Below are 27,009 nucleotides of genomic sequence, written 5' to 3'. Positions count from 1 at the left end.
TGCATGAAACAAAGGGATACACCATCTTGCAATGAATGGAATAGATGTAAAGCTTGTCTATCAAACAACAGAAGCAGGTGAACTGCCTTGACAAACTATTGTATTTGTATTTTGCACACACCTATGGAAAATCAGTTCAGGTATGCTGACTTAGGTTCACTAGAAGGTAAGATTGTGATGAGGAACTAGATCATCAGAAATGGCAAAGTGCAATCAATGCATGCCCAGTTTCTATAACCAGGGGTGGGATTCAAAATTTTTAACAACTGGTTCTGTGTGTGTGGCTTAGGTGGTGGGCATGGCTTGGTGATCATGTGACTGGGTGGACATGGCTTGGTGGTCATGTTATTGGCTGGGTGTGGCCAACTCAATATCACTCACATCGAGTCATGCATCTCCTCGCCTGGCCTCTCATGACTGTGGGGATGCTACAACAGTCGTAAGTGTGAAAAATGGTCATAAGTCACTTTTTTCAGTGCCATTGTAACTTTAAATGATCACTCCACACAAGCAAAGTGTGGGCAAAGGAGGGGAAAAAAACTCCAGAGAAGTTCCTGAGACAGGAAGTCTAGTCCTGCCAAGAATGTAATAAGGGTTAACAGAGAGGCAGTTTCTGTAAGCAACACCAGAATGTTTCCTTCCTGCCTTCCTTACAGGATTAGGCCAATAATTTCTTCTAACAACCGGTTCTCTGAACTAATTAGAATGTTAACAGCCGGTTCTAGCGAATAGGTGCGAACTGGTAGAATCCTACCCCTGTCTGTAACAACTATTCTAACAGACAGGAGAGATTTACTAAACTTGTTTTTCCAGCGTTATCATTATAATAGGTAATCCTTGACTGACAACAGTTCACTTAGTGATTCGTTTGAAGTTACAATGGCATTGAAAAAAAGTGACGTATGAGCATTCTTTAGAGTTACGACCATAGCAGTATCCCCATCATCACATGGTCAAAATTCAGATGCTTTGCAACTGATTCATATTTACAATGGTTGCAGTGTCCTGGGGTCATGTGATCACCTTTTTCAATCTTCTGAGAAGCAAAGTCATTGGGGAAACCATATTGACTTAACAATTGTATTACTAATTTAACAACTGCAGTGATTCACTTAACAAATGTGGCAAGAAAAGTTGTAAAATGGGGCAAAACTCACAACAAATTTCTCATTAGCAACATAAGTTTTGGGCTCAGTTGTGGTCCTACATTGAGGATACCTGTATTTATGTTACTGTGGGTAATCATTGTCCTTAGTTTGCAGATATTTAAAACGTTAACTGAATTATCTGAATGCATCTCTCATTTCTCATTACCATTTGATCTGATCAATATGTGCATTTGCAAACTGAGTCTCATCCATCATGAATCAAATGCAGTGCGCTCTGATTTTTGTCAAAATAATTGTTTTTTGAATCCATGTCTTTTTGAATTTCTGTTTAAGTAGGATATGAGTCAGTGGTGGGATTCAAATATTTTTACTACTGGTTCTGTGGGCGTGGCTTGGTGGGCGTGGCAGTGGAAGGATACTGTAAACACTCCAGTCAGAGGTGGTATTTGCTGGTTCTCTGAACTACTCAAAATTTCCGCTACCGGTTCTCCAGAACTGGTCAGAACCTGCTGAATACCACCTCTGATATGGGTAGTAGTCAAATTGTCTTATCATGGAGGCTGAGACCAGTTACTAATTCGGCATTCAATGCCGTATATCAGCCAGTCTTACCTAATTTTTACTACCAGTTCTTTGGGCGTGGCTTGGTGGGCATGGCAGGGGAAGGATACTGTAAAATCTCCAATCGGAGGTGGTATTTCCCAGTTCTCCAAACTACTCAAAATTTCTGCTACCCGTTTTCCAGAACTGGTCAGAACCTGCTGAATACCACCTCTGATATGGGTAGTAGTCAAATTGTCTTATCATGGAGGCTGAGACCAGTTACTAATTCGGCATTCAGTGCCATATATCAGCCAGTCTTACCTAATCTGGCAATTTTAGCTGTATTGGAATGGCCACTTGGAGTTCTGGGAATTGTCGTCCCAGTACACCTGAATTGCATCAAGTGAGGGAAACTGGCTAAACTTTAGACTGTTTTGCTTAAATGGAAGACTACTGAAGACAGAATGTCATGTTGAAACTATTTCAGAATTTGTACTTTTAGTACAAATTAAACTAATTTGTAGTTTAGAGAAAAAAAAACTTCCACATATGTCTCTTCTTGGCAAAGAAACAAGTTCTAATACTGGTAGGTACTCTAGATTTCCTTTAACTTTTTTCATAAATATATTCACAGGTCTACCCCCAGGTGCTAATTGCTTGTATACTGTTTTTTTGCAAAAGCTTCAGGACACCTTGAATAGTAACAGGTGCAGTTAAGCATTAATTACTCTCCCAAGTTCCATGTTTTCATTACACAATGACTGCCTGTGACAAAGCTCTCAAAAACAGGGAAGGACAAGTATCTCCATGTCAAAGTCTTTACCAAGACAGGATAATGAACTTAGTCATAGACTAAGACTAAATCCTCCCCAACAAGTAAAGCTAATTACTTTACTGGGGACAGGGATCAGCAGAAAATAAATACACTATTATAATATTATAAACATACTAAAAGATAACTAACTTTCATCATCCTTTCTTGGCTTAAATGTTTATTAACACTGGTGGTAGAATGATTATCTATAGTTTTTCTCTCAACACCCAACCATTTTTCCCCACTTTGAAAGATTAAGAATTGAACACAAATGATAGAAATAGTGAATTTTGTTGGATGTATAGTTCTACAAACACACCAAAGGCAATAGATATGCTGACACCTCGTGGTAGATATCACAGCCAGTAGAAAATCATCAGCCAATCATTACTGCATCAATGGGTGAAAGGTTTGACCCTTGTGTTTAACCACCTCTCTAAACTAACTCCCGGCTCTATACTCTGCTTTTCCTAGCCAGGCCAGCAGAAGACCTGCCCACCATAAGTGGGAGTACTCTCAAAACTTGCTCCAGGCTTCGCTCTAAGTTGACACAAGCTTTGCTCTAGGTTTTGCTCCTTGCCTTCCCTATGTAACCTCACTGTGGGTTTATGGAAGACTAAGTTTAAGTAAAAATTGTTGTGACCTTTGCCCATGCTACTCACAATCTCACCAATGATCCATGAGTCACAGTTTGGGATCCTCCTTATTGTATGCTTACCCTCCATCTTGATATTATATTGTATGTACTATGAATATGCATTGGATTTAGATGAATTATGAATCCCAAGTTGAATTAGGCTTTCACATAGAATCAGGAGTTGCTCCAATTATAGCAAAGCTTCTCCAAAGCAGACTGAATCTGAAGTTGAATCATTTGAACCTTTAATAGCGATTCACAGCTTGGAGACAGGGGACAAGATGAGAAAGAGGCTGATATAGACTGTATGGCTGCAGAAAAGGGGGGAAAACCCATTTCTCTCTAACTATATAATGAAAATTTCAGGATTGGAAAAGTGTTTGCCTGCACACACCCTTTATATTTAGTTGCATGCTTCTGCCTCATAATCAATATAAAAGCTTTCATAAGATTGATAAATTTTGAAACTCCATTCTCTCTTATAACTTGTTGCAAGTTAAATACTAGCAACATTGGATCGTATCAGCACTATGTAGCTGGCGTTATGGCAACCAAATTTAAGACTCATTCTCCATCCTACCTCTTCCATATGTAACAGGTCCTGCAATGCCCACATAGCTCAGGAAACAGTCCCCAGTGTGGAAAGCATTTGGGTTTGCCCAGAGGTGGGCTGCTGATGGTTTGGACCAGTTCGCCTGTACCTGTAGTTCCAACCCCCGGCTGGGCCCACCCACCCACCACGGTGCTATCCCGTCCTATATATCTCACTCTCTGGCTCACTCGCCCCACCCATGCAGCCCAGCTGATTTCCATACCTCACCCGCTCTACTCACCGCAGCTACCTGAGAAGGTGTGCTGGAAGCCGTGTGCATGAAATCGCTGTGTGTTTGAAGCGACATGCTCACATTTTGCTAAACCGAACTAGGTTCTGCACAAGGTGAACCAGTTGTTAAATTATGTGAAGCCCACCTCTGGGTTTGCCCTTATGCCTTCCATGCAAAAATTAATTCAGTTTAGCATAGGCAACTGCAGGCGCAAATGACAAAAGTTATGTAAGGGGCAGAGATTCCATCAAGGTATCATAACATAAGTTACTTTGATGGACACTCAGCTTACTGCAGGTCTTCTCTGCATTGGATTAGGTCTACCAAGACTTGGAGAATGACTTCCAAGTCCACCAAATTAGGATCAGCTGAAGCTTTTAGAGTCTAAGATTTGATAGTTCCTTTTATAATACACAATTATGATTAGATAGACACTAGCCATGAGTTCTGGGATTTTGCATTCCCCAAAGGCCTAGAGGAAATCAACATGGAGAAGGCTTACCAAAGCTATACTTCAGTCCAGCAACTCTTCCTAAAGCTACAAGTCAAAGCAAATTTCTGAACAATATTCTCAAGCTAATAACTTCAAATGTGTACCTCATAGTAGAACAAGATACACGGGGAAGGCTATGCTAGAGAAGTTTAGAGTGTATATCTTATCATTTGATGTATGTTGACTTACTGTCAACTCATAGATTCTGTTTAATATCTTTTACCCAAGGTAAGTCTCAATATGTGACAGCACCTGGTTAATCTCTTCTGAGCTTGGAAATGAAACTGAGCCAAGCCTTATTCAGGACCTGAATCAGACAGTTGCAGAGAGTACCTGGCTATAGTTTAGACAGAGAAGTTGAAAAAATATTGATAGATGACAGTGACAAACTAGTTGCTTACTGTTGCCAAGAAAATTAAAGGGATCTGTTCAATGAGTTTTCAGTCAAACTTAACTTGAAGGACTTAACTTAGCCAAATCTACCTTTTAGCCAATGTGAAAAGCTACACATTAACGTAAGTAGACTAGCAGAAAATGTTATGGATATATTTCCCATGATCATGATCTGGCCTCTTGAATCATTTTTGTACCAAAGTTTGTCAATACTAGACCAAAAATAGCTAGTCTACTGTAATTAATTGTGATCAGGGAGTCATTAAAAAAAGAACCAAGATATCTCAATGGATTGGTCACTAAAGTGACGATGAGGCCCACATTTTATTCTGTGAATCTGGGACACTCGTAAGTTACCACCAAACCTAAGGTGTGAAATGAATCTATGTATGTCTCACTCTAGAATTTGAGTAAAACCCTCATATATTCTGAGATAGTTATCACTTTGATAAATCTAATCTGTTTCTTTGTACCCTGCATTCTCACCTTTCTATGTATAAACAGATAATAAAATCACTCTTCTTCTGTATGATTCTTTCTCTCACAGACTTGATATATATCCAAAGAAAACAGGGAGGAAATGGTTCAGAAGAAGCAATGATGTAATAATGTAATCTTGGAGAGAATATGAAGTGAGAATTCATTATATGGTTTTGCAATGAGCATTCCAGATCCCTTTTCACAGAGTTGATTTAATTGAGAATGGTGAAAATTTAGCATAAAGAGATAGATGCTGGTTTACTGGTGTGCAACATAGCATCCAAAAGAAGAATATAAAGCATGAAAGTAAGAGAAATGGAGGATGGGAAACACAAGATTTTCATGGCAAGAGTTAGAAGAAGATAAATGTTCAACTGGATTATGAATGTTTGTGTTGTTTTTGTTTCTTCCCCCACATTTTGTGTTGTGTTGTTTATTCAAATAAATTCTACAAGAGGAACATGGGAGACATTCATGCTACTTAGGGAGAGCAGTGAGAATACATTTCCTTGGCCTATGGATTCTCCAGGCCTTTGAGTCTCCTCCTTTATCCCTACAGGCTGACATGTGGGAACAGTTCCGTGGCAAGTCTCCGTAGCCCTTAGAAACATGTGGCTTCTTCTCAGAGTTTGCAGGAGAGCGAGAGACTGGTGGTTCCATTTGCTTCTTCCTCACACGACACCTCAAGGGTACCTCAGGTGCAGCTTTGTCATTTCCTAGAGTTTTCTCTTGCACACCACAGAGATCACACGGCAGTCTCTAGATCCTCATGGGGCACTACTGGATGATTCTGATGACTCTCCAAGTAGGAGGCTAAATCTGGATCCCCAGCCTGCTGGGCCCTGTCTCGAGGTGTCTTATCCTAGAATGGTAAGGTAGAAGAGAGAGAGAGGGAGGAAGGGAGGGTGGGTGGGAAGGAGGGAAAGAGAGGGAGAGAGAGGGAGAGGGAGAGGGAGAGGGAGAGAGAGAAACCCCCAGAAATTAGAAAGGGGGAACCAACATGTACAGCATGTTGAGCGTACAGATTCATTCCCTTAGTCAGGAATGGGATCTGACCGGTATAACTACCAGTTCTATCACTCTGCATTGCGCACGCAAGCCGCGCGAGTGCAATTTATGACCTGCTGAGCTGCAGCACTTTTTCCTGCTTTTTCAACCGCAGTTGTGTTGCACAAAGCAGCTGCGGTTGAAAATGCAGGAAATAAAGGTCAGGTAAGAGCCCGGGCGGGCAGGTGGGCCAAAACAGCAGCAGACATAGAACCAGTTCTATGTATGTTTTCTGTTTGCTGCTTTTCATAGCAACCGGTTCTACAGAAGTGGACAGAACCGGTAGAATCCCACCCCTGCCCTTAGTCCTTTATTTGACTGAATATGAATTCATTTTTTAAAGTGAATATTGAAAACACAGTTACCTTTAACAATTCTGTCAAGTTGTTCTGATGGGCCACCATAAATAAAGCTCCAATGAGCTTTGTTTTGGTGGATTCTAAGTGTGAAGTCCTGTTTTAAATCAACACTTAAATCAATGAATCTTTGAATGCTACAACCTAACAATATTTTCTTCTAGTCTTAAACTGACTAGTTACCAAGAACTATGCAGTGGCCTCCAAATTAAAATTAAAAACATCTTCACCGGTATAGGCACTACACGAAATCCCATCATTTCAATTCTTGTGGCATTTCAAGATCATATAACCCTTTTAAAATGCTGATTTACCAGCTGGCTATATTGCTCATACACTGTGGTTTTACATTACTTATATTCTTGTAGATTCCATGGTTTTGACTACTGTCAAGAGCCAACTTGAAATTGCTGATAGCAAGTGACAAACGGTAGGTAAATAAAACCAGCAGGGCTTCTGTCCAAGTGAACACAGTGAAAGTGTGCTGAAAAACAAGCAAGCACAGAGGCTCTCAACGTATTTGCAAAGGCATCGCCTGGGTTGGCTCATATTGATTTCACTTGCACACAGAACTATTAAAATGGATTTGTTTGGTTTGGTTTGGTTACCTCGGAATCCATTTGCCTCAACGATGCCCCTGCCTCTACCAGCAGCTGGCAGATGCCACGGTGGCGTTGGTAAGCTGCCTTGTGCAATGCTGTCTCACCCCTGGGTGTTTAATGGGGACAAAAAAACTATTAATATAATGAATTACATTCAAAGGACATAAATTTGAGGGTTGCTGACACAGGCACATTTTCTTAATTTGTCCTCTAGATCTTTGGTAGAGCAGAATATGGTCTTCAGAGTGCTCAAAGCTTTCATTTTAGTTTTGCTTTGCTTTATTGCCATGCTTAAAGCAACGTACTGAATATTAAGTTGTTACCCACACTGAGGTCCAATTTTAAATCACTTACATGATTGGATTTTTCCCCTACACCCCTGCCCATTTGGATAAATTCCCTTGAAGAGTAAATTTCCTTCTCTTTCATTCCCAGAATCTGAACAATAAAATTCTTTGGCTTCAAGCAGTGGAGTATGCTTACATGTGTGTGCTTTAAAAACTTTAAAGCAGACATCAATATTTATGTTGTATAATTCCCTAGATTTTGGAACTAGATTTTGGAAATATTATGTCATCTCTGAAGATATATACACTCTAAAACCTGGGTGTTAACATTTAAACAAATATGAAGATGTTTTATTCCATTTTTTGGGGGCTTGGGCTTAAAACCAAAGGATTTAGCAGAGATTGCAAATACAAGCTGTGATTCTCACAGGCTGCCTAATGGTGGATCTTTATGTTCTTATTGTAGAAAGAAATTAATTCTATCCAGAAGCGAAAACATGCAGGTATAGATTAATTAGATCCCAACCACAGCTAGAACTCTAGATATCTTAAGGATTTTTTTTCCTTGCAGCACCATTAAATTTTCACTAATCTGCTTATTCTTTTCAAATGCTTTTAGACTAGCATTATGCCAATCTGTTCACTTTCCAACAATTTGCCCAATTTGAAATTATGAATTATTAGTGCAAGATGATAGCTTAGAGGGATCTATAAAGCTTTGTATAGATTTTTTTTTGTTTTTTTACTTAATGGTAGCCCCCAGCTCATATACTGCTTCACTGTAATGTATAAGCCTTTTCCCTCAGCTTCTTCTAGACAACCATCACCTGATAGCATCATCAAATGATCATTCTGAGGCTCAATAAGTTGAATGAAAGGGACCAATCACCCCCCTACAAAGGAGTATACAAACTTGAAAAAAAATTAAACTGAAATTCAAATGCAGATGTTTTTTCTCAATATAAGCCAATGTCCTTACTTCTCTCTAAGAATTTCTACAAAATTGCTTTTAATCCCCTAAATGAGATAGGAGGAAGCTCATCTTTTGCATAAAAGAATGAAACATGGATTTGACCCAGTATCAGGGGTGGGCTGCTACATGTTCACCCGTAGCTAATGTTATGGCAGTTTAGCAAATCGCTAAATCCCACCCATGGCTGGCCCCACACACCCCACCCCATCCCACCCCTCCCCCCCCCCCCCCTCCCCTCCCAGGAGTCTCCATGTGGCCCATTTTGGATACAAGGTAAGTGCACGGCCCACACAGAGGCCTGAGAGAGTGAAAAACGGGCCTCCCAGAGGTTTTGGAAGGCTGGAAATGGGCCTGTTTCTGGCCTCCAGAGTGCTTCTGGAGCCCGGGGGAGGCCGTTTTCGCCCTCCCAGAGGCCTGGGGAAGGCGAAAACAGCTCCCCTGCTCTGGTGCAGGAGACCAACTAGGCCACACCCACCATGGCCACACCCACCCAGCAACTGGGCAGAGAACAGGTTGCTGAAATTTTTGAAGTCCACCCTTGCCCAGTATTGATTTGAACTTCAGCTTTCATCACTACTGGTCGTGTTGGCTAGAACTGAAAGGTTTTTTTTTTTTTCCTTTCTCTTTTAGATTTGAAGGGGAAAATCAAAACAAAAACCCTAATGTATAGTGAACTTTCATGTATCTAATGATGTCCTCCAAGTAATCACTTTGGATTTGGTAGACAGGACTGTAATACTTGCTGTGAGGGGAAGGGAGGGGAAAGGGGTTCAGAAGACAACTATGGATTTCTCAGAACTTCATGAGTTTTAAAAGGCATACAACATAGTCTTTAAACTGGAATGGAAAGGCTGAAGTTGTGTAAATCAACACATTAAATTGTTATTTTATGCTTCATCCTACATGACATCGCTTTGATTTTCTATGCAACTAAAAGTAAACTGGAATGAAAATATGAGAAGAGGAGCTGAGTGAGCAAGACTTACGTTTCGCTATCTGTCATATCCAGTAACTCAGAAGGACCTACAAAAGAAAGTAAAACAGATGATGCTCTTGTTTTCTACTGGATGTTGAATCTGTCCCTCATCCCGCTCCCCCAGAAATTTTCTTCTTGAGTGAAAGACTCTATTGTTTTGTTTTTTGTATTTAGCTCATCCTCAGAGTACTTTAATGTTTTTTCAGGGATTTTTTTTTTGAGTCTGTCTTATTACTGGAGATGGCTGAGGATGCAATACTTAATGTTTTTCTCTACAAGTTCTGTAATCATTGTTTGCTACCCATACTTCACTTTCTTGAAAAGCCCTCTTGAGATTGAATTGAATTATGGGAGGCAGCAGAATTATGGTGAAATGCTGATATAACGAAACAGGATATTCTCTCACAATAAGCTATACTGCTCATAACAACAGTGATTTTTTTTCTTCTCCTTTTGGAAGGAAGGGGGAGCAAACAATTTCTCCCAGCTGAATCAATTTAGAAAGTGCATAAGATATTTTTACTCCATCACCCTCTAGATTCAACTTCAGAGACAAAAGGAAGAATTTCATTCCCTTTCTCACCCAGTAAAAATTGTGTCTCAATCTTGCTTTGGGCCAGGGTTCCCCAAGGGTAGATGGGAGTATCCATTGTTGTTATTGTTATTATTAGTAGCCGTATCACCAATGATATTATTATTAAAGTAGTATTTATTAAATTATTTTCATATAATAAATCTTTGGGGGTTGATGAACAATCTGAAACTTCATACAGGTGTAGGGGATCTTTGCCTTAGACCAGGGCTCTCCAATCTTGGCCACTTGAAGGCTTGTGGGCTTCAACTCCCAGAATTCTGGGAGTTGAAGTCCACAAGTCTTCAAGTGGCCAAGGTTGGAGACCCCTGCCTTAGACGATTAACAGAGTACAAAGATGAACAGTCCCTTTTCCATCATATCCTTGTAGAAAGAATGTGATATGAGAAGTAATTGTAGAGAGGAAATAACTTATGAGTGAGATAGCGCTTTGCATGCTGCAGTTCTTGGTCCAACATCTCCAGTTGGACAACAGGTTAAAAGACTCAGGACAATCTATGGCCTGATTCTAGCTAGAATAGCAATGGGGAAAATATATCTATGTGTTTGCTAAGAGTCAAAACTGACTTAACAGCAATAGCATTTAGACTTACAGTGCTTTACAGCCCTCTCTAAGTGTTTTACAGAATCAGCATCTTGCCCCCAACAATCTGGGTCCTCATTTTATCCACTTCAGAAGGATGGAAGGCTGAGTCAACCAGAAGCCTGGTGAGATTCAAACTGCCAAATTTCAGTCAGCCGGCAGTCAGCAGAAGTAGCCTGCAGGACTGCATTCTAACCACTGCCACACTGTGGCTCATATATACCATGATGCATACTTGTAGTATGTAAGACTGTTTCATATAATCTTGTAGAAATGCAACAGATCCTAACCATTGCACCACCTTGGCTCATAATAGCACATAATCTGTCAAAATTGATCAACAATAGCAAAAAAAAATATTTTATGTCTTTATACTCCCTGAGTTTGGTAATAAGGAAGCAGCAAATAATTTATAACAACAATATCAGTAAAAACTGTAAATCAACATTCTTTATAACCTCCTGAATGTACTAAAGACTGAACAGGCCCAAGCTAAGGGGGTGACCATCTAAAGATTAAGAGAAAATAAGAGGGGAACCAAAAAGAAAATAAAGAAGGGAGAGGTTAATCGTGAACTGCTAGACTTATTCAACGTTATGGGCCTCCAAATAAACATTCTCCTTCTAATTTTCTGTCCCTCAGAGCTGCTGTTTGCTGCCAGCTAATGATTCCAGATCCCCCTCCGGCATAGAACAATAGCTACACAGATGTGGGAAAGGCTGGCACTGGAAAAGCAAATGCTACTGTCCTTCTGCCACAGCAGGGAGCTGGCTGTCTTAGCAAGGGACAAGTGAGAAAAGAAAAAGAAAGGGGCCTGGTAGAGGGAGAGAGAGAGAGTGCGCCAACTAACCCAAGGCAAGTCCAAAAGGGAAATGCATCAGTGAGATTTCCATCAAGCAAAACAGCAGGGAGGGAAAGTAAAATAAAACAAGAGGGAGGGTGGGAAGGAAGGAAGGAGATGCAAGGAGGCAAAGAAATAAATAAAGGGCTCTGGGAAATCAAGAGGAAATAATGGGGGGCACTCTCACTTGAAAAGAACTCAAACGTGGGTAGTATTGGAGAGGATGCCCCATGGGAACCACAGTCTGCCCTTAATGTCTCTAATCATCCATCTCTTTCCAATTATTAACTCCTTTCTCCTCCCCCTGCCTTCAGTTGCTCAAGCCAACACATAGGCTGGTGGTTTCCCAGGATGCAAATGAGCTTGAGTTTCTATACCGTTGCTTCTACATGTGAGAAAGCTGAGAATGGGGAAAGATGGCAGATAGCTCATCCTTCTCTGAGTTCATAGGAAGAGGACAGAGAAAGCAAACATGTCAAGTCTTTGTGGAATTTTCCAACTAAAGGGCTCCATGACTGCCATTCTCTCCTTCCCAAACAATCCCACCCTCTGTATTAGATGTCAAACAAAGAGATGTTTACTCTGATCCTTTTACATGCAACCAATCTATTTTCTTTTGTAACCTTCTTAACACATATGAACATATGTATGATTAATACACAAACAGGTGGGTGGGAGAGGACAGGCCTGAAAGAACTCTGAAGTTGACTAGGGCAGCATGATAGCAATAATCATACATATTCCATAAACCATTCAGGAAACACTATGGCTAAAGAAACAATTAGTACTATGATCAGTGAGGAAAACATGTAAATAAGTATAGAAGTTAAGATTGATATTGAGAAAGAGACATACCATCCATAGGGGTGAGAAGAGAGAGAGAAATTTAAATTGAGACTGAAATTCAGGACATGGTTCTAGTCATTATTAAGCACTTGGAAAATCTTCTGGTTGTAACGGTAAAATATCAAATGTAAATTCTATCATCCACCATTTACCACAACTGTTATTTCATTTTCTGTTCCAGATTTTCAAATGAAAGGGAGTATATGTATGCTGGAAAAGGGCCCGCTCAGCTTTTTTCAACCACACTGTAAAGATCTCTGTAAAACTATTTCTATACTAGCCATATTAGAAAGGGGGGGGTGGGAATCAAACAAAATTTCTTCTTTACTTCCAGCCTCAGGAATCTGATCTATCTGAGAAATGTGAGACAGTCTCCTCTATTTATATATAACTCCTCAGAGAACTAATTCATAAAACAGGCTCAGAGTGAGAAACAAATAAGCAATAGATTTGACAAGATGATTATCCACTCCTTTAAATGCACCCATATAATAGTAAGTGAAACAGGATGAATAATTCACTCACCGTGTTCTATAATGTATTTTACAATCTCACCATGCCCAGTCTTTGCTGCATGATGAAGCAAGGAACAATGGTCAGGTCCCCGGATTAATAAATTAGCTCCTTTTTTACAGCATTCTACAAACTGGAATAGAGAGGGGGGGAAATGTAATTATTCAAAATCATGATTTCATTTCAGTAATGGTCATAAATGAGTAGCGACAGAAGAGAATATTTGTAGCTCAGGGCTGGATCGTGGGGTCCTTGTGTCTCTCTGAGCTTAGCTGCTGCTTCCTGCAGACTTTCATTAGGCAACTAGGTAACATCATCAATGCTGGCCTAAATGAATGTACTCAGCTGCCACCCTATCAAACGCAGCCAAGTACAGATTCCTAGAGAGAGAGAGAAAAAGACAAGCTGCTGGTGCAGGATGGAATGAAAGAGCATTTTAAGTTTATTTTTCTTTGGTTGGCCATTATTCTCTTTTCACTTGCTAAGATCAGTCAAGGTCAAAGGTATAATCCCCTAACCTAACTGGAAATTTCTTCTTTTTTAATCCAAGATCAAAATGCATATTGGTTTACAGTGCATATGGCAGCCTTTTCCAACCTAGTCTTGAGAAGGTGGCCACTCAAGGTGGGAATAGTTAGATGCAACAATCTCAACATTTCTCGAAATTTGTAGGTTGGGGAAATCTGTGAATGATGGTTTGGATAGATTTTGTAGGGTGATAATCTGTTGATTGAACAGACCATTTACTCAGAGTTATAGATCAGGGCAATGAATGAGAAGGCCTCGGTCAAGCATTAGCAAGACTGTAGAGCTGAGAAAAATAACAATATTCCTAACCTATGCACTGGACAACCTGTCTGAAACAAAAAAAAATGCAAAATTTACATTGGGGAAAAAAAGAACATCTGAAATAAGTGTGATCTGCCAGCCAGAAAAATATATCCTTTGAATCGAGCTTCAACTGCTACAAAACGAAGGATAATTATTGGGGGGGTGGGAGTGGAATCATCTCCCTCTTTCACTCTGACATCAGAGGATACAGATTAGACTTAGTATTCCTGGAACCTGTTTAATAACTGAACTGCATTCATAGCAAATACTGAAATTACAATGAAATGCAAAGGGAAGCAGATAATGTACCATTAGTTTGGTCATAAATCACGAGAGAACAGACTGGTGCACTTTGCTTATTCTGGCAGCTACTTGAATCTAACCTAAATTTTTATGCTCATGATGGTCTTTGAAGTTGCAATGTTACTAAAATTCCAAGGTGTTTGTGATTGTTCGTTAAGTGTTAGCTTTTTTTTAAAGATTAGAAAGGAATTTCAGAATAAAGAAATGAAATCCTTTCAAACAGAGGTCGGCACTTCAATGGGATTGCGCTCCAAAATATAGGTAGGGGCAGCCCAAATAATTGAGCAATGTTAAGAGACAAAAAAGAACTAAATTGGATGTTGTTATTTAGTCACATTGAATGTATTGATATGATTATTCTTGTGTATCTATTGACTAAGCCGCTTGGGTGTAATGGTTAAGATACCAAGCTAGAAATCAGTAAACTGAGTTCTTGTCCTGCCTTAGGCATGAAGCCCGCTGGGTGTCTGAACTAGTTATGTACTCTCTATCCTAGGAAGGAGCAATGGCAAAATAGTTCCCAAAATAGTTCCAAGAAAAGTACAGGAATTTGTCCAAGAAGTTGCCAGAAAATAAGATTGTCTCAAAAGTTAACAACAAATATAATTCTACTTGATCACATAAAACAGAATAGTAAAAAAAAAAAAAAATGGAAAGACTCTGAAGGTTCAGCCAAGACTTTATTAGACATCATGCAGCCCTGTATAGAATGGCAACGAAGAATGAGAAGAATTACAAAAGTAACAAAACATAAGCCTTATAGGAAATGTATTACTCAATTTAGGATCATACTCATCGCAGGACCTTTCATTCCAATCAGGTGCATTAACAGCACACAATGTGTCCTTGCAAAACTGAAGTTAATTTGCATTTGTTAACCATCTTTATCAAAGCCCTGGATGTTTTTAAAGGAGGCTTCCTGTTTGCTGCCAAATGCTTTTCCTAATAGATGTGGTTGTATGTTGCCATGGTGACTGAACTGGGAGAGGTTGGAGACAATTTCTCACTGGCTCAAACACGAAGACTAGAGAGAGTGAGAAAACTGAGGTAACCCTAGTTAGCATCTTCCATGTTGTTTATTGAATTTATATCTAGCAGTACCTGAAAGTCAAGTTTATCTGGAAAAGGTAGTTGTTTAAGAGGCATAAGGTTAAATCAATTTTACAAAAGTACAGCCTGTAATTCTGAGATGCCCTCTTGATGGGGAAAAAATAGGTAGAAGAAAATGCTTCATTCTTCCTGTAGGAAGCAAGCCAAAAAAATCCTAAAATTATTCTTACTCCAGACAGGGGAAACTAAAGCAGAGCAAAGGAAGAGAATAAAGAAGGGCATCCTTTGCTTACTATCACTATTCTAAAGCCCACTAGTGGTTGCTGGCTAAAAGACCCAAGGAATCAATGTTTCTGAAGCTATATTCCAAAATTGGATGAGATCCAGGAACAGGATGCTGAATTTCTGTGGGTGAGGACAGGCTAGATGAGAGAAGTGAAGAGCTGCCAGCAGACAAGGAGAGCATTCCCACCAAGTGTTCCCATAAGGATTTTAGAATTGCAGCAAAAGGAAAATACCACATTTGCTATGGTTTTTAATAACCTGGAATAAAATCCAAAATAAATCAACTATGCTATCCAAACTGTACAATATTATGAATTCTAAGAAAACTGGAATTGATTCCAATGTAGGGGGAAATGGGGATATGGAGGTATCCTGAATGTCACCATATGGTGCACAAAAACAAACTGTTAGTAACTCAACACATACTATCAAAGAGATATACAGCATGATAACTTCTTTTACTTACTCTTAGAAAATCACCAGCTATTACTGACTGTAAAAGTGCTGCAAAGACATAAGGAAATATTATTAACAATCATGTTTATTCCTGACAAAAGAGGCATGTATTCCCTTGATTATGTTAACTGAATATATTCTGCAGGCTGATATCCTAGAGACATGATCTTCCAAGGATTTTTTAGCAGTGCATTCTGAGGCTTATATTAGTTTGTGTTTAAATTAACCAATTTGTTTGATTTGAGTTCAGCAGCACTCTTTGTAAGGCAATACAGGTGGTCTTCAACTTATGACCACAATTGAGCCAAAAATTTCAGTTGTTAAGTGAGATATTTGTTAAGTGAATTACTGCAGTTGATAAATTAGAACACGGTTGTTCAGTGAATCTGGCTTCCCCATTGACTTTGCTTGTCAGAAGGCCGCAAGAGGGGATCACGTGACATAAATATGAACCAGTTGCCAAGTGTCTGAATTTTGATCATGTGACCATGGGGATGCTGCAAAGGTCGTAAGTGTGAAAAATGCTCATAAGTCACATTTTTCAGAACAGTTGTAACTTTGAACAGTCACTAAGTGGACTGTTGCAAGTCGAGAACTACTTTTAGGCTCCTGAACATAAGCTGAGCCTAGAAAGAATTACTTTATAAGTAAAAGTAATTATCAATAATATAGTTACCCTGGATGCAGAGTATGGGGCCCAGCTATCAATGAGTGGTAATAGACATTCACTGTATTTGAAATAAAAGCTAGATTTTTTTAAAAAAAATATAGGAAGATAATAAGATCTCACCTCTCTCTCCCTCTCCCTCCCTTCTTCCCTCCCTCTCCCTCTCCCTCTTCCCCCCTCTCTTTCTCATAATTTCTTTTTTTACCATTTGCCCTAGTATTCAAAATGGCTCATAGGTGCATTAATTTTGCACACGTGTAAATAACTACACCAATAGAGACATCTGCAGAAAGCTGAAACAGACATTGCAATAACAATAGCAACTGACTCACAGAATTGTATTGTTGGAAGTAGCCATTTAGACCAGGGGTCCCCAACCACCGGTCCACGGACCGGTACCGGTCCGTGGAACAAGTCCTACCGGGCCGCTGGCTTGCTGGCGCCGCCATCTTGTTTTGATGAAAAAGTGCTTCCGGTGAGCTCACCGGAAGCACTTTTTCATCAAAACAAGATGGCGGCGCCCAGCTGATGTCGGTACTGGGCCGCGCCATAAAAAAGGTTGGGGATACCGGGCCGCGGCGTAAAAAAGGTTGGGGATCACTGATTTAGACCATCAGATCTAACTTTCATTCAGTGGAGGTTTCCAATTTAGGATTTCTGCCAGAAAGCTGTCCAGCTAGCACTCATCTAAAAACTATATTGTTAAACTATTCTCATTATCAGATTTGTTTTTCTAATATTCAGTGCATTCTGCCTTCCTAACAATGTATTATTCTTAAACTCTGGAACAGTGAAGGATAGGTGTGACATTCTGACATTTTTGAGTACTTGTGCTATCATATCATCTCCAATCTTCTGCTCTAAAGACTAAACATGTCTAGTGTCTTTAATTGCTTTTCATAAGATGTTATTTCTAGTTCCCTGATCATCATTATTGGCCTTCTTTGAACCTATTCCAGTTTCTCAATTAATTCAATAAGCAGATTGTAAACCTTGCAGTCTGGGAATTCACTCAAAATGTACAAAGAATCTGGCTGCAATTCTTTGTTATTTCTTCTTAGCAGAAAATGTCAAGTAGATTAAAATTGTGCCAAAGTCTATCCTTCAATTTATCCCAAAAATTTTTTAGAAGAGATGTCTCTTTTCCTAACCTCTGTGTCAGAGACAATTATTCAATCTTTTTAGCATTTATTTTCTGTTTTTTTCCTAGTGTCTTATTGCCAAAACTACTATTGTGTACTTTTGTTTCATTTTCCCTATTATTCTGCAAACTTCCCAACTGCCTTGCTAAAAAAAATTATGAACATCCTCATGATGTCCTTCTTTATGACTAAATGAAGGCTGAAATGTTGGAGGAATAAGTTATTCACTTATGCACTATTAACCACTTCATCAAATAATAATAGTATATGTAGTAGATATAGTATATATATACCATAAGAATTTTACTGAAGTATTTTTCTACTTTGAGCAATCATCAAAACATGTTCTTCAGTAAATTATAATAGTAGGAAATGCAGATAAAAATCCCTTATTATAACAGATTAATTAGAAGAGTAAATCCAGAGATAAGAATTCAGTGCTAAAAATCTACACACTCTCATCTATAAATTCTACACACATTCCTTTTTTTAAAACAAACTTTACTGATTATACAACTAAAATGTCAAACAAGCATACACAACACACAGAAAGAAAAAGAAAAAGAAAAAACGATTTAGAAAAAACCCTAGCAATTCTATTATCGACAGTCTGGTTCCTTGTTTGTTATCAATATTGGTGACATATTTACAAATACATCTTATTGCGAGTATATGATTACTATCTCTTTTACATTTTATGTTGTTTACTAATATATTTTCTATTTTTGTTCTATCCAGTCATACCAGCATTCCCAGCTTCTACAGTATAATATTCTGATGTTTCTTTTTCCTTAAGTGCTAAGGTTAACTTATCTATCTCTGCACAGGCTGTTATTTTCTGAATGACCATTTCTTCTGTTGGAATATCTGCTTGTTTCCAACACTGTGCAAAGGTTATTCTGGCTGCAATAAGAATGTGCAGTATTATATATCTGACTTTTTTAGAAATTTGTCTATTAAACATCCCCAGTAAGAAGAATTCTGGTTTTAATTCAATTTGCTCCGCTTTTATTTCCAACCATTTTTTTATTCTGGGCCAGTATCTTTGGGCTTCAGTGCAAGACCACCACAGGTGAAAGAATATTCCATGTTTCTTTTTACATTTCCAGCAATTCAGATTCATGTTAGGAGACATTTTCGCTATTCTCGAGGGCGAGAGATGCCATCTATAAAACATTTTATAGGCATTTTCTTTATATGTTGCTGATTTTGTAATTTTATTATTCCTTGTCGAGACCTTTTCCCATTCTAATAATGTGATGCTACGTCCTATGTTTCTATTCCAAGCTATCATGTTGCCTTTAACTACTTCCTCTTCTAATTCTATCTCTAATAAATAATTATAAAATTTAGTTTAAAATTTTTTATCTGGGCCTAATAGGATTTTATCTAATTGTTGTAGCATAAATTCCAATTTTTTTCTTGTCCTGGCTATTTTGAATCTGCACGTAAGCCCACCGGTCTACTTGTAGCCCTTGTTCTTGGAGATCTTGCCATGATTTTAAAGTTCCTTGCGCATCAAGAAGGTCTTTGTATTTTATCATTTTATTAAGATCTAGATTATTTGGATGTATCATCGCCTCCATCGTTGAGATGCAGATGGGGATTTTTAAATAATTTTTATTTTATTTTATTCCAATTAGCCAATAAGGAATTATTTGTCTGTGGAAATAATTCTGTTTAATTTTTCCAGTGTCCCATAAAAATGTGTGCCACCCCCTCTGTAAATCATGGCCTTCTAGAAATAAGATTTTTTTTATTCAACAAGTTTACCTACTCTTTCAACCGAAGTAAGGAGGCTGCACCATAGTATAATTCCCAATTTGGGAGTGCCATACCTCCCCTGCTCTTCATATCTTGCATTGCCTTTAGGTTTATCCTCGGTTTTTCCCTTGCCAAATAAATTTGGTGATTATCTTGTTCAGTTCCATGAAGTAATTTTTATGTATTTTTATTGGTATTGTTTAGAATAAGTAAATAAATTTAGACAGAATGTTCATTTTTATAGTGGCAATCCTCCCTAATAAGAAGATTTGCAATTTAACCCATGTCTCTAAATCTTTTTTGACTTGCTGTAATAATTTATTATAATTATTTTCCATTAGGATTTTGCATTGAGCCATCAACCAAATTCCTAAGTATTTAACTTTTTTTACTATTTGTAATCCCATTATCCTTTCCAATTTTAATTTTTGTTTTTCTGTTAAATTTTTAGTTATTAATTTCATTTTTTCCCTATTGATTTTAAGTCCTGCAACTTTCCCAAATTGATCTAATTCTTTCAATAGTTCTTGACCTGTTTCAATTGGTTCCTCTATGAAAAAAGCCATATCATCCGCAAATGACTGGAGTTTATATTCTTCTTTCTTAATTTTTAGTCCTTTTATTCCTGGATTCTGTCTAATTCGTGTAAGCAATGTTTCCAAAGATAATATGAAGAGCAGAGGAGATAGTGGACATCCCTGCCTAACCCCTTTCTCTATTTTTATTGCGCGTGTGTACTCTCCATTAATTATAATATTTGCCTTTTGTGAATCATAAATTGTCACAATGTTTTCAAATTTAGTGCCTAAATTCATATTGTAAATCTGTTGGATTAGGAATTGCCAATTTAGATTATCAAAGGCCTTCTGTGCATCCAAGAATACAAGGGCTATTTGTTTTTCTAGATGGGCTTCGTAGTATTCCAAAACATTTAGTATTATTCTTAAATTATTCCTGATTTGTCTATTGAGAAGAAATCCGTTTTGATATTTATGTATATATTCATTCAATATTTTTAATCTATTTGCTATAATTGTGGTAAATATTTTATAATCAGTATTTAACAGTGAAATTGGTCTATAATTTTTATAAGTCGTAAGTCTGAATCTTCTTTCGGGATCAACGATATCAGTGTCTCCTTCCATGAATCTGGCATTCTTGCTGCGAGTAGGACCTCATTATATTCTTCCACCATGAGAGGTCCTATTTGTTCTTCTATTTTCTTATACAGTTCCCCTGGTATCCCATCAGGTCCTGGGGTTTTATTGTTCTTTTGGTTTTCTATTGCTATTTTTAACTCAGGCCACGTAATGTCTCTAGTTAACATTTCCTTCATCTCCTCCTTGATTATTTTATCTTTAGTAATACCCAAATAGTTTCTTATCATGTCCTAATTTACCTCCTTTTTATAAAGATCTTCAAAGAATTTACATGCAATTTCTTTTTTCTGTTCTATTCCTTGTTGGATATCCCCATTTTCATCTATTAATTGGTAGATCAATCTTTTTTGTTTTCCTTTTTTAAATTTGTAGCCAACCACCTTCCTGGTTTATTGGCCTGTTCAAAGAATATCTGTCTAGCTGTATTCAACTTTAAAACCATTCCTCCTTGTTCAATTGAGTTTAATTTATGTTTAGTAATTATCATCTGTTTTTTCAATTTACAATCTTTTGGGGTGTTTTGTAGTTGAATTTCTAATTTTTTGATTCTTTGTTCTAATTTATTTTGTTGGGCATATTTTTCTTTATTTCTTTTAGTGGTGTATGATATCGTTGTGCCTCTTATTAATGCCTTCATTGTATCCCAAATATTCTGTTTCATAGTTGCCTCATTGTTATTTTCTTTTAAGAAATAATCTAATTCCTCCTTAAGTCTATTCATAAATTTTTTCTCTTTAATTAGCTGTGTATTTAGGGTCCACCTTTTCCCTGGTTTCTTCCTACCTTTCCACACTATCTGAATTGGATTGTGATCTGCCCATTTGTTTGGTAAAATTTCAATCTCTTTTAATGCATTTACTAACTCACCATTCATCCACACCATGTCAATTCATGTCCATGATTGGTGAGGATTAGAGTAAAATGTAAATTGCTTTTTCTCAGGGTTTAATTTCCTCCACATGTCTATCAAATTTAATTCAATCATCATTTCCTCACATGTTTTCAGTAGTTCTCTTTTTTCTTCTTTTCCCCGCCACTACTGTGATCTTTCTGGTGGTCCACAATAGCATTGAAATCCCCCAAGGTACAAATATTCCTTTTCTCTAATTCCACTATTTTCCCATGTAATTGTTTAAAAAATTCCTTTTGGTTATTGTTAGGGGCATAAATTACCACTAATAGAATTGGAATTGATTTAATCCAAATTTGTAGCACCAGAATTCTTCCATTGGGGTCTGTCCAAAATAGCTCTGCTTTCATGTTGTCCTTCACATATACTGCTATTCCTTTCTTTTTCCTAAAATCTGCTGGCGACGTATACAAGTTCCCTAGCTTGGGGCATTGTAAATATTTCTCTTCTTCTTTCCTTATATGAGTTTCCTGTAAATATATTATATCTGCATTTTGTTTAATTAGTTTCGTTAGTATTCTTTTCCTTTTTATCCTAGAGTTTAGGCCATTTATGTTAATTGATAATATTTTCTTTTCTTCGTCCATCACCTAATTGACTCTTGCTCTTTGTCTTGTAGCTACTCCTGTCTTTCTTTGTGGCTGATTGTGCGTCTTCGATTCTTCTCTCTCTTGATGTTGTATATTTTTCGAGTTCCTATGATTCCCATCTCTATTCTTTTGATAGTCTTGGTCATCTTGCGAATTTGTTTCTAATTTGTCTCTACGACTCGATTCTTCAGGGCCTACCAATCATTCATAGAATACTTGGGCTTTTTCCATGGAGTCTACTTTAATTTTTCTTTCTTCCCATGTAATTAGCATTCCCTCTGGGATTAGCCATCTGAATATGATGCCTTTTTGGTTTAATTGGTTTGCCAAGAATTTATAATCTCGCCTCTGCTCTCTCACTCTTCTTGGGATTTGTTTAAGCACCAAGATTTATTTTCCTTTATATGTAATTGTTAATTCTCTAGAAATTTTATATATAACATCCCGAACTTTTCTTCTGGCAAATCTCACGTGGACCTCTTTTGGATATTTATGGCGCCTTGCGTAATTTGTGCTCACTCTATATACTTCATCTAATTCTTTCAGGATATCATCCTTATCTTTTTCCAATAGGTCTGCTAATATTCCTGCCATCACTTGTTCTAAATCCTCTTCTTTAGATTCTGTTATATTTTGGAATCTCTAATATGCTGCAGCCTTGTCCATTTCCAGATATACCAAAGAGTTGTCTATTTCTTTGCTCACATTTCATAGTTGCTCACCAACCATTTCCAGCTTCTTTTCCATTTGTTCCATCCTTTTCTCAACCTCCTTTATTGTTGATTCATTCCTTTCTAGTGCTTGCGGTATTGTTTCAATTTTTTGATCCAGCTTTAAGATGTCTAATTTCATTTCTGCCTTTAAGTTCCCCATCTCTTCTTTTAACTCATTTGTATCAGCTCTTGTTTCGGTATGATTTTTCACCATTATTTCCTGAAGCTTCAGCATGGATTCTTGTAAAGTAAGAAGGGTCGATTTGATATTGGCATTTGTGATGACAGGTTGTTTCTCTCCAGGTAGAGTTTCTTCAATTATCTTTTGTGCCATCACTGAGAGTGATGGCATCACAGTTGTTTGTATTGAAGAAGTCCTCTTTTCAGTTTTAAACGTTGTGTTAGTCAAAGAGGTCATTTCTTGTAAAATTTGTTTTTGTTTTATTATACTAAATATGTTGTCACAAATTAGCATTTACTATTGAGAAGTATCCTCATTTACCTCCTTCTTTTTATAAAAAAAAGTTGAGTTGGTGTCAAGAAATAATTATTGCAATCCGCAAAGTTTAAAGGCTTAAAGTGTCTTAATGTAATTGTTCAGTTCTTCGAAATTCCTTCACCAAGCGTGCCGGAAGCACAGACTTGCTGAGTAATGTCTCTGGTTTCACCATCTCACCGCGCTTTCCGCTGTAGCCATTTCTCCTTTCATTTAAAAGTCTTGCGAGACAATCTTGAAATTCATATAGTCTCTTTCTTTAATAAATCTTCTCCACTTACTACAGCTCCAGTCCAATAATCCAAAAAGAGACCAGTAAATTATTCAGTTTCATCCGTGGAATATTTAAAGTTGTAATAAGACTATTTAATTCCTTACTTCAAATCTCCCCCGATCTCAAGTTCGTCTTTTCAATTTTCCCCAAAATCCACAATTCAAATCTTTCGAAGTTCCCTTAAATTAAATTTGTTGTTCTTTCTTTCATTCCCCCCCCCCCAATTATTGTCAGTCACTCAGGTCCCTCTGATTCTCTTATCTTCTTTATCCGATCACTCACGTCCTTACCCTCTTCCGTCTCATGAGCCCTTTCACTGCCGCTCGTATCTGCTTTGGCCGCTGTTTTCGGGCTTCGCTCGAACTAAGGTTCGCCAATATTCAATGCTCAATCAGGATCACAAATTCTTTCACTCGCACTCTTTGTTCACCACAGTTTGTCACTCACTCGCTTCCTTTTGTATGCAATGATCGAGACTTTAGGACAGCCATTACTGACAGTCTCTTGATGTCGGTCTCCACAGGGTCTCTCTGCGTCACGATGAGAATCGCCTTTTCCACACTGTGACTTGAGTCTCCCCACACTGGCATGCTTCTCTACAAGATGTGTGCACCCCTAAGGGTCACTCCAACAATAAGAGGAGATAGTGTGAAACCCAGAGCAAGCTTCAGCACCTCCGTTCATCCATATCTCGTCACCAGAAGTCTCTACACACATTCCTATGAGATGTTCTTTCAACTGAGCATAACAGTGTGCTGAAACTAGAGTGACAACTCATATATATCAATGATAGAATTTCCACCCCGATATAGTGTAAGATCTGAATAATTTCAATGATCAAGCTGTAATCTCTAGGTTAGATCATCTTTTTTGGTAAAGTCAAAAGCCCAGAAGCTATCATGATCCACAATATATAGAGTATGTAGGTTTGAGGGAAGCTAACCTACCTAAAAGAATTGTGCTGGTCTTTGACCATAATAAAAGTTTGGTTTAATTTGATTACCTAAGAAAACTGTTCTAAAGTCAAACAGAAGGCCATGAAAATGGTATGAATATGTCTGAACCTCTCTGATAATATGAGAAAACTAGGATCACAAGAATGAAACTCTTTCAGTCAGGCTTGGAGTGATCAGATCACATTAACTAGGAGAACTGGTTACTAATGGTGCAAAGAGGATTTTACATGCACACATATAATTGGAACATGCAATTTGAGACGTATGAACCAAAGAAAACCTGAAATTGTTGAAGAAGAAATGAGGCATATTAAACTGGATGTTTAGGAGAATTTAAATAAATGGGATATTTTGAAGCAATTATTCAGTGCATGACACCATGTAAGGGAATGGAGTGATAAGGATTCTGAAAAAATGATATATCTAAGTAACTGATCAGTTATAACCCAATAAAGAAAGACTCATATTTATTAGACATAATGAACGCCTATCAATGCTATACTAGTGTACGTATTTAGTACATATGCAACAATAGGAGACTTTCAGGAATTTTATGGCAAATTGCTAATTTTCTGCAACATTAAAACATTAAAGAGTGAATACCAGCATTGGATGACTGAAATGCAAAAGTTAGAGAAATTGAGGAATTTGGCATTACAAGAAAATTTGCTATGAGTAAACACTACAATGAGAAGATACTCTTTATTGCAAATAGTTGTTTAAAGCAGCATAAATGTATGGCCATCACTAGATGGACGACACTAGAATAAAAGGAAACAGATGGTGGAGAAATAAATTCCAATCAGCCAGGATGGTTCCAGGTGCAGATTGTAGAACAGATTATGCATTATTGGCATCAAATAATTTATAAAATTAAAAAGAAATTAAAAAAGAAAAACTATGGCATAAAGATTTGATTTGGAAGATATACAGTCAGGATAGAAGATCATTTTAAAAAAAAAAAACACCAATTCAGTATATAAGAAATTATAGACACAGATAAAAACTGAAGTCAGGGAGGGAAATCCCTAAAGCTCAAGAAGGAAATGATCCAAGAAGATTTCAGAATAAACTATCATGACAGCTAAAGAAAGATGTAAAGAAAAAGCCTTGAGCAAGGAAGATGTATGTCAACTGAATGCAAACCTACAACAAGGAAAAAAAATAGGCAAGGAACTATATCTCAGCCAAGAATATGAATAAGTAGAAAACCATAGTGCAAAACGGGAAATAAATATCCCAGGAAAATTTACAGCTATGATAGGAATATGCAGGAGTAATCATAGAAAACATCTAATATAAATCAAAATTTTAAAAGAAAATGCATGTCAATACTAAAAAAGAAAAATAACAGCAGAGGTGTCTGCAACAGGATCAAAGTCAAGGGAGTTGCCTTGCCCATTTTATGTATCATGAAGATGATGAAAGAAAACAGAAGAGGGCTTTATGATCCTGTTGCAATTGCCATGTTGACTATTCTAACACACACACCTGACAATTGTTTTCAAAACTCTTGGCAACTCAGGCCTATTCCCACAGACACAGCTCACTTTGCAAACTCATAAAATGTGTCCTTCCATTGCATTATTTCAAATAGACTGTGCCAACCATCTGGTCCATTTTGAAATGATAGCAATAAGAAGAGCTTAAATGAAATAATAAAGCCAACAAAAATGACTTGGCTATTTTTCAGTGTTAGACCAAATCAGTTCCATGTGCTCTCTGATTCCCCATCCTGACTGGGGAACTCTGGGAGTTGAAAGTCCATCCATCTTAAAGTTGACAAGGTTGGGGAACATTGATCTGTGGGGTCCTTGGGGCTCTCTGAGCTTAGTTGTTTTCTTGCAGATGTTTCATTACCCAACTAGGTAACATCATCAGTGCTAGAATACTGTTCCAACCAAACTCAGGGATTACCAAGGACCCCACAAATCAACCTTGAGAACAAATATTCTCTTCTATTCATGTAGAACAGGGGGTGTCAAATTCACAGCGTCATGTTGACATATCGAAACTTTTTTCCCCTTTGCTAAACCGGAGGTGGGTATGTCCAGCGTTTTGACGCATCCAGACTGTGGGCTGTGAGTTTGACACCCCTGATGTAGAACAAGCTACTTAAAGTCTGACAATTGTTTGAGAGAATCAAGGACAGAGAAGGCTCTTCCTGCCTCCTGCTATTACTATTACTACTATTCCCTGACTGCACTAAGATATGTAATGTTGCCTATTTAAATTTTTAAAGGTTGTGTATTATTACTGGATTCTGTGCTTACTCTTCATCTCAGCTACTTTGGTTAAGCTGACTATTGAGTTTTGAAGTCATTTATGTTATTACTGCAGTCTACATGTACTCTTGGTAACTAGGCACACTATATGAAGATCTAATTCAGCTTCTTTGTCTATCATTTCCTTATTTATAATGTATTTAATATTTTGATTTTGTTTATCATTATTTCATTTTTGACTCTGGCCAAGTCTCCGCTCAAGGCAAAATGACAAACTT

General features: G+C 37.7%; 1 protein-coding gene across 2 annotated transcripts in view; it reads right to left on the bottom strand.

Moving 5' to 3' along the window:
• Window positions 1-5,487: 5,487 nt before the first annotated feature.
• DGKI (diacylglycerol kinase iota) overlaps window positions 5,488-27,009 on the bottom strand; it is a 287,785-nt gene continuing 266,263 nt past the window's right edge. For both annotated transcript variants that reach the window (XM_087968515.1, XM_087968516.1), the window contains exons 30-34: window positions 15,845-15,882; window positions 12,922-13,042; window positions 9,545-9,581; window positions 7,305-7,404; window positions 5,488-6,155 (exon numbers count right to left, since the gene is read on the bottom strand). In XM_087968515.1, coding sequence (XP_087824641.1) covers window positions 6,039-6,155; window positions 7,305-7,404; window positions 9,545-9,581; window positions 12,922-13,042; window positions 15,845-15,882 — 413 coding nt within the window. In that variant the 3' untranslated portion in view covers window positions 5,488-6,038. The remainder of the gene's footprint in view (window positions 6,156-7,304; window positions 7,405-9,544; window positions 9,582-12,921; window positions 13,043-15,844; window positions 15,883-27,009) is intronic.

This window comes from Notechis scutatus, chromosome 6, assembly GCF_049901735.1.
Source record: "Notechis scutatus isolate UNSWTSFEM ecotype Mainland chromosome 6, rNotScu1.2, whole genome shotgun sequence".
NCBI lineage: Eukaryota > Metazoa > Chordata > Lepidosauria > Squamata > Elapidae > Notechis > Notechis scutatus.
Note: the sequence above shows the minus strand (reverse complement) of the source record. Positions and strands in the feature narration are given on the sequence as shown.